This window comes from Falco rusticolus, chromosome Z (assembly GCF_015220075.1).
Source record: "Falco rusticolus isolate bFalRus1 chromosome Z, bFalRus1.pri, whole genome shotgun sequence".
Lineage (NCBI taxonomy): Eukaryota > Metazoa > Chordata > Aves > Falconiformes > Falconidae > Falco > Falco rusticolus.
Window position 1 is genome coordinate 76,279,412 of NC_051210.1, and position 8,014 is coordinate 76,287,425.

The 8,014-nt window shown below is 44.8% G+C and overlaps 1 protein-coding gene across 11 annotated transcripts in view; it reads right to left on the reverse strand.

The window, feature by feature from the left end:
- The window catches only part of CELF4 (CUGBP Elav-like family member 4), a 722,303-nt gene extending 715,960 nt beyond the window's left edge, over window positions 1–6,343 (reverse strand). For 10 of the 11 annotated variants that reach the window (XM_037374246.1, XM_037374243.1, XM_037374238.1 and 7 more), the window contains exon 1: window positions 5,774–6,209. In XM_037374246.1, coding sequence (XP_037230143.1) covers window positions 5,774–6,053 — 280 coding nt within the window. In that variant the 5' untranslated portion in view covers window positions 6,054–6,209. Of the gene's footprint in view, window positions 1–5,773 lie in introns of all 11 variants that reach the window. The other variant, XM_037374241.1, reaches the window with a different exon arrangement.
- Between the last annotated feature and the right edge of the window lie 1,671 nt (window positions 6,344–8,014).

The following is an 8,014-nucleotide window of genomic DNA, read 5'->3' on the forward strand; positions in this document are numbered from 1 at the left end:
GCCCTGCCCGTGGCACTGGCCACTGGCTGATGCAGGATACAGGACCAGATGAACCACGCTTTTCATCCAAGGTGACAAGGATCCTCAATTTTTTCCCCTACTTCAGTGCTGATGCTCCCACTCTCTTCTCACTGAATACAGGTTGGGGGGGGGGGGGGGGGGGGGGGGGGGGGGGGGGGGGGGGGGATAAAATAAAATCAAACCAAATTGTCCCCTTGTTTCTGTTATGCTTCAGAAATGAGTAAGCTCCTGATTCACCCTTTAAAACCATGGTTTGGCCAAGTAAATACTATGAAATTTGGTTGTTGTCGCTATTTTTTTTTTTAAGTAAAAGAAAAAAAGTACCTTTTTTTTCCTTCACTAAAATGCACAGAGACACCCGTATACGTAGATATTGAAGGGCAAACCCAATTGTAATCCATAAATGTGTAGGAAAATAAAAGTCTAACCTGAAGAAAGGCAAGAGAAGAAACAAAAGCTCTAGAAACACAAACTTTAATTTCTTTCTTTCCTCCACGTTACGTAACTTTAAAACAAATCCATTCTTGTAAGGATGATTAGTTGATGTGGTAGTGGGGCTAGCTGAAGAACAGCTTTCAGTGCAAAACTTAACAGCCAAGCGAGAGATCCCAGAAAATTGGAGTTTGTATTGGAAATGCTGACACAACCGTAACAACAGCATCATAACTGGCTGCAGCCGCTTTTAGAAACCAGAATCCATGTCCAGACCCCTGAAAAAAAGAGTTAACATATAGCCTTCTAATTTATGAAGCAATCTGGGCTATCTGTTTGACATTATCAAAACACATACACGCTCATCTGTACGGAAGATTTTAATGTACAAGGAGTTGTTTTTTTCTGCTCTCTTCCATCAAGTTATCCAATTGCATTTTGATTGTTTTAAAGGGTTGTTCTTTAGACCTTAGGCATAAAGCCTCCTCTGTTTTATTCCAGTTTATTTGTGCATTTACCTCCCTAAAACTTGTATGGTTTACTACCATACTAAATGCTGTATGTGTTGCTTTCAGCCAGGCAAGCCTTATGTTTCAATTATGGAGGAGTTTATTCAGCACCTATATTGCGTTGTGCTTCTTTTCAACTAAATTTCCATTTCCCAAAGGCTATATGCATAAACGTGTATACACCTCTTTTTTCTGTATGTATACAGATACAAAAATCTATACATTTATACACATATACAAATATATCATCTTAACTGAATGCTCATTTTCATTGCACCTTTGAATTTCTGAGATATCCAAAACCTTCATAAACATATTTAGACTCAACAAGGTTTTAATTTTTCTAGCATCTATCTTTGTAATCAAACAGAACAGAATGCAATGAATGGAATCCTTGTTTACCTACCCCCATGGTGTCTTAAATTTCAAAATTATTTATACTTTTGAGATGGTAAAGCAGCAAAAGAACTAAACTGTTCTTTCCATACTGCATTTTTCTAGCTGCATTGAATGCCTTCTGAGTGAGGTTCGGGTCAGGTAGGAACACCGTCCTAACCACGGTACTGCAATGGTGGGTTTCAAGGAGGGTTTGGAGTTTTGTGTCTTTTTTCCCCCGCTAAACAAGGGTTGAAAGGTTGTAGTATCTCTCAGGTCTATGGAAGGCTCTTGCCTTCCCACCGCACACTATCTCCACTCTTTAAGTGCACTCACCCGCGTGTGTTTCAGTAAATCTCAGTTAAGTGTGGAATGCTGATTTCTTCTGACTTCCTAAATAGAATATTATGGAGACCTGTGCGTTTTAAATTAAAACACATTCCAAGCCTTGGGTACAAGCAAGCTTTGATAGAAAAGGCTGTTTAAACCTTTGGGACAGTCCTATATTTAGATTACATTAATTCATAAATATTATACTAAATACCACTTAAATTGGCCTTAAATGACTTCAAAGATAATGCATTATAATATGGCTGTCCTGAGAGCACTAACCTTTATGCCTCCCAGTAACTCAGCCTTTAAGCATACTCCACTGCTAGATAAGGAGGGGAGAAGTTATGAATGAATGGCTTGCTAAATTGTTCAAGTGTGATTAGTTAACTCCGTGCGTGTGCGTATGTGTGTGTGTATGTGTGAGTGCGTGGGTGGGTCAGCTCAGCCCTGGTAGGTTCCTACCCGTGGATCTCAGCACACAGCCTCTTCCCAACCCTAGAGCAAAGTACCACAGCAGGAGCCTGTTCCTGCCCCGTGTGGAGAGAAGCGAGGATGAGGGAAATACGCAGCAGCTATGCTCGTGTCATGAAAGCTTGTTTTCTCAGGGATCTGGCAAGCCTTTCCTACCACCCCTCACACGCTGCTTCCCCCGTACCCTTTTCTCTCTGCTTGACTGTGAGAGAATTGTGCTCCCCTGCCTCTTCCCTAGTATCTGGCCTGACATCAGCCGGGGCTGCTGGTGAGAGGACGTGGGACTTCACTCTCCTTTTGTGATAGTTTTTTTTAGGAAGGGAGCATAGCCATGTACTTTATCTTCAGGCTCTTAATTCTCTATTTCCTCCTGCTATACAGGAGCACCACAATAGGATCTCTTCATAATATTTTCAAGAGCACACATCCTGTGCTCTCATTTTGATAGATTTACACCTGAAATTACTCTGGGTGCTACATTTTTACTTTAAGCTAATCCATGTCTCTTCCCTCCTTCCAACACAAACCCACCTTCTCCCTCTCCACACCCAAGGTTTGCTCTCCGTACACTTAAATAAACTACAGCTCACTATTAACCCTTCAAGGTATACCACTACCACAGCCTCATCCCCTGGATTAGGAATGAAATCAACAGAGTGATGGATCAATTAATGTATAAGCATTATGCATCACTTATGGAAAGCATCTTGGGGTTTCATATTGCCAGCCTACCCCGAGAGCCAAGTTGGACTATCTTTATGCAATTCTTCACCTATGCCTGCAAAGCAAAGCCAAAATAAGGAGATCTGAGTGAATACTATGCTTCACATGACCGCATTTAGAGAAGGGAAAAGGAAAAAAAAAAAAAGATTAAAAATGAAATAAAGTGAAATAAAATAATAAAAAATAAGCCAAACACAATCCTCTTCCTTCAAAGCCCCATCATGCTTTTTGATTTAATAGTAATTAATCACTACTGGCAAGAAAGTAATTTTTTTCCAGGTAGCCAGAGGCACATTTTTATCAGGATTAGCTAATAAATCAGCGGCATCGCTAGAAAGGAGTTCAAACTCTTCTCGGATGTACTAAATAAAACCGATCTCTGAAACGCTGGCAACTCAGTGTCTATTGAAGCTTCACTCAAACCCTAGCCTGCAAAATAACAGTCATCATCATTTTTTCCTTCCAAAGTCCAAAACTTCTAGCAGGTTAAATATGACTGTTTCTTTCAAGAGGAACTCATGCAATTTGGTTTGATGAGGTGACAAGATTTCCCACCTGGCTTTTTTCCTAGGTTGCAGCTTTAGAACAGAAATGAAATGAAGGGAAATGAAGTTAGTATCTTGCTTAATTCAGGAATATGTGTTAAACACATCCAAGCAAGATAAATGATCCCTCTCTCACTCTCCTCTCCCTCCCTCCCTCCCCCGCTTCCTGAGTTTGTCTCTGTGAATACAAGCATACAGTAAAAGCAAAACTGAACTGAAAGGGAAAGAATTCACATCTATGAAACAGAAATTAAAGTTAGCGCATAGACTGATTAATTACAGGTTTAAGAAGAACATAATAAAAGAATAAAATCTCATCAACAAATTAAAATAACCACCCCCCAACAGAAAAATCCTTTATCGAGGTGTTAGCTCAAAGGTTTCCTCTACACTATTTGAAGTGTTTCTCTTCAGTGTGGCTTTTACTGTTGTTATTTTTATTTTACAGAAACCGCAGATAATTTTTGCAAACAAATGCGTGCACACATGATCTCAGTGGCTATTCTCACTATGGTTCATCTGTTAGATGAAACCTCCCAGGACCTTTCCATCCCTGTACTTCTTACTATTATTTTTATTGTTATTATTAATAATTATTATAGTATGGATGTCATGTTTAAATGATGCCCATTGGACCTTGATGTGGCTTCTAGGAAGCTAGTCGGAAAAGAAAGCAATGTCCGAAAGGGCTACACTGATCATCATAAATATGAGAGGGGTGTTTGGAGCAACCGGCAAGAAGGGAAGGAAGAAATATCCTATAACTTGGACTGACTCCCCGGTTCCCGAGCCCTGAATATTTTCTCTAGCCTGTACGAAACCGATACTTTGTGCTGTCAGGGTACATTTTGAGTCGCATTTCCTGAGGGTGGAAGAGAGGAGGGGAGTGAGTGGGAAGAGAACTAAACATGTTGTTAAGTTCAAGATTTACAACTCGCCAAGGCATCTAGAAAGCTGGGAAGCCAGTAATGCCATTACCCGTGACTCTCCCTTCCGGGAGTCCACCAGGCTGGAGCAGACACTGCTACTGAACCTCTCCTGTAAGATACAACTTCCACTCCCCCCGTGGCTCCCTGCAAAACCCTTTCTCCTCCTGCACTAAAAGTGGAGTCACACCCCAGTCACTTCTAGTCTGGTCTTTTCTTTTCTTTTTTTTTATAACTACATATCCAATGAAATGAACACACACACACATACACAGAACCTCAGTTAATAAAGTGGCTCACTTTGCTCCTGGGTCTCTCCTGCTCCTAAGCTGGGCTACCATGCAAATTATCTTCAACTTCCTCCCCGTGAGTCCTACTTTCCTACCCGGGGATCCGAGCATCTCTCCCCCACTACACGCACCCTCCCCCACCCCCAAAACGTAGCATTATCTAATCTGAAATGCACCTCCAGAGAGCCTAAGCTAAGCAGGGAAAGCAGTGGGCAGGGATGGAGCGAGTGAGGCATTGCATGGGGAGTATGTCTCCACTGCCTTTAAAAAAACCTAAAAAGTTCCCGAGATGGACTTTGGACACCTTAAAGTAGTGCTTGGAATATGCTTGCTAGGGGACTTCTCCCCTCTGGAACTAAACTGCCACCTGTCCCTCCCGGCTCGCTCGCTTCAACACAAACACAAACACACACCATTATTTTGTATACGCACCCCTGCCCCGTTTGAGATAGCCTTTTTTATTGTTGTTTCTAACCCTGTTCCCACGCTGAACAAAATCTAAATTAAATCCCACCCCGGAGCAACTCACTCTCCTCCACCTCTGCGCTGGATCAGACTACAAATAATAATTGTAAAAGCAGTAAAAATTGATATTTAGGAAAAAAAAAAAAAAACAAACCACGGAGCGGGGGGGAAGGGGGAGAAAGAAAAAGAAAAGGCGCCGGTGCCACATACACAACAGTTGTAAAATCGGGGCTTCCCAGCCCGGCGCAGGCAGGCGGGCAGGCACACGGGCACACACCCCTGGGTGGGCAATGCGCGGCTCCCGGCGGTGGGTACGGCACCCGCTCCCTTTCAGCACCACGGCGTGCGGACAGCTGCCCGCCAGCCCCGCCGCCCGCCCCGGCGCTCGCAAGTAGCTGCATCTCGCCCCCCGGAAAGGGGGGAAAGAAATAAAATTTACTAATAAACCGAACGGAGCTGACTCCTTTCGCTGCCTCTCCCTCTTCTTTTTCCAGGAGGGACTATTATTTCTTTCCCTGTCCCCCCATCCCCCCCAGCCTGCCGCCTCTGCCCTCCGGGCCAACCAAAAATGAAATAAAATGAAATGAAATCGAAAGGAAAGAGAGAAAGAGAGAGCCAGGAAGGGAGAGGGAACCTGCCTTCCTCTCCCCATCTCTCTCGGGAAAGTTCAGGAGGTAACTCACCTTTGTGCATGCCAGTGAACCTGTCCTTCAGCACCGTCAGTTCATAGATCTTCCCGAACTCCTCGAAGAGCGGTTTGAGGTCTTTCTCGTCCAGGTTACGGGGGATCTGCCCAATAAAGAGCTTAATGGCATCGTGGTCCTTCATTGGGATGGTGGATGGGTTTCCGGGACTATGGTTTAATCCGTTCATATGCCCGTTGGTGCTGGGGTTGCTGTGATTGCTACTCAGGCTGGTATTGTCTGGTTGTCCGTTTGCTAACGTGGCCATCTTTATATACATAGAGAAAATCTTCTTTCCTTTTTTCCCCCCTCTTCTTTTCTCTCTCCCTCCCTCTCTCCCTCTCTCTCTCTCTCCCTCTCTCCCTCGCTCTCGCTCCCTCTCCCTCTTTCACACACACACACACACACACACTCACACACACACACACTCCTCCCTCTCCGTCTCTCTCTCTCTCTGGGTCTGATCTGATTTTTTTTTTACATTGAAGATCTGTGTCCTTTCCGTTTAAACAGGCTGGATCGGTTCAAATTCCCAGCCAGACTAGGGGGTGGGGTGTGAGTGTGTGGATGTGTGTGTGTGCGGGGAAGGGAGGCTGGGGGTGGGGGACTGCTTTTGCCTCTACTCTGGCTAAACCCCCTCCTCCCATCCAACCACCCCCCCGTCTGTCTGCCCGGTAGAAGCTCAATGGTATCTTCCAACACAGCCCCTGGCTATAAATAGCACTAGGCGCATGGCTCTTTGAGAGACAGTCAATTTCTATTGTGCCAAGTGAGCAAAGGGGAACGGTTGCGTTTTTAGGACCAATGATGATGATTTTTTTTTTCCTTTTCCTTTTCCTTTGCAAGCCCTCCGATCAATCGTTGTCGTTATAATTTCAGTGATCATCGGGAAAGCTGCCGTTTTATTTGAGAGGGGGAAAAAACCCAAACCCAAGGTGTTCTGACTTCTTCCTATTAATATGATGTCTCTTATTTATTATTTACTCTTATTATGAATTCTCAATTGATAATAAAAGCAGTACAGACACGGACGAATCCTCGGGCTCAGAGGTTGCTTTTGCTGTTGTGGTTGTGGTGTTACAAGCTCTCTTTACTATATCTCTTCTTGTTGCATCTAAAAATTGCATGCTCTTTACGCTTTTTTTTTTTTTTAAATTATGCTGCTGATGATGACATCAAGCTAGAAAAGGCGCAAACTGTGTTATTGTAGCTCTTTGGAGGGAGACGAAAAATATTGAGATGACTTAATTTTCATGATGCCGATATTTATTTTACATACAATCAGTGCGGGCGTTATCTCCTATACTAGCTGCATGTGTGTGTGTGTGTGTGTGTGTGTATTGGAAAGGGATTGATTAGATAAGATTTTCTTGCCCGACTTCCAAGCCATCAGGATATTCTGTCTCTCTCTGATGGAAACATAAATTGTATTTTGTAGTCATCAGGGATCGGGAGTTGCTTGTCCGAACAATGCTCTCTAGACGGTGTGTACTGTATGGTGGAAATGAAATCAGCTCTGCTTTCATAGCATCTGGGGGTGGGGAGGGCAGCGAGGCTCGGATTAAGGACACAACTCCCCCTCGTCCCCCAAATAATAACAGTAATCCGGACAGTAACAAAACAAGGCTCTGCATGTTCTCAGAGCAATTTTTTGTTTCGGCTTGGCTTTTTTTTTTTTTTTTTTTTTTTTTTTTTTCATCCCTTTCCCCCGGTTCCCGTGCAAGCTGCGCGGGGACGAGGTTTGGAGGAACAGCAGCAGGCGAGCCCCGGAGCAGCCTGAGAGTTACCTGGCCTGAACCCCCCCCCAACCCCCGGCCAGACTGCAGCCACACCCCCTGGCTCTCTCCTCTACCGCAGGGGTGCTGGCAGCCCCCCTCCCCGCCCTGCCCTGGCCGCCCCCCCCCCCCCCCGGGCACCGCGGGGGCTCCCAGCCATTGTTCCCGGCGCCGCTGGCTGCTCCCCGCGGCGGAGGCGGCCCCGGGGGGCGGGCTGGGAGCCGGACCCCCGGCCGCCCGTCCCCCGGGAGCGTCAAGCAGGGCGCTGGTAACACGTGTGACTGTAAACGGAAGGGGCAGCCGTGGAGGAGGGAGGTTATTACTTAAAATTTGCAACGTCCCTGCGTGTTTTATTGACCGGAATTTATTTTTATTTCTGTTTGTTTTTTTTTTTTTTTAAAAAAGAAAACAAACAACAAAAACAACAACAACAAAAAGGAACAAACCCACAACACCTTTGTAGCAG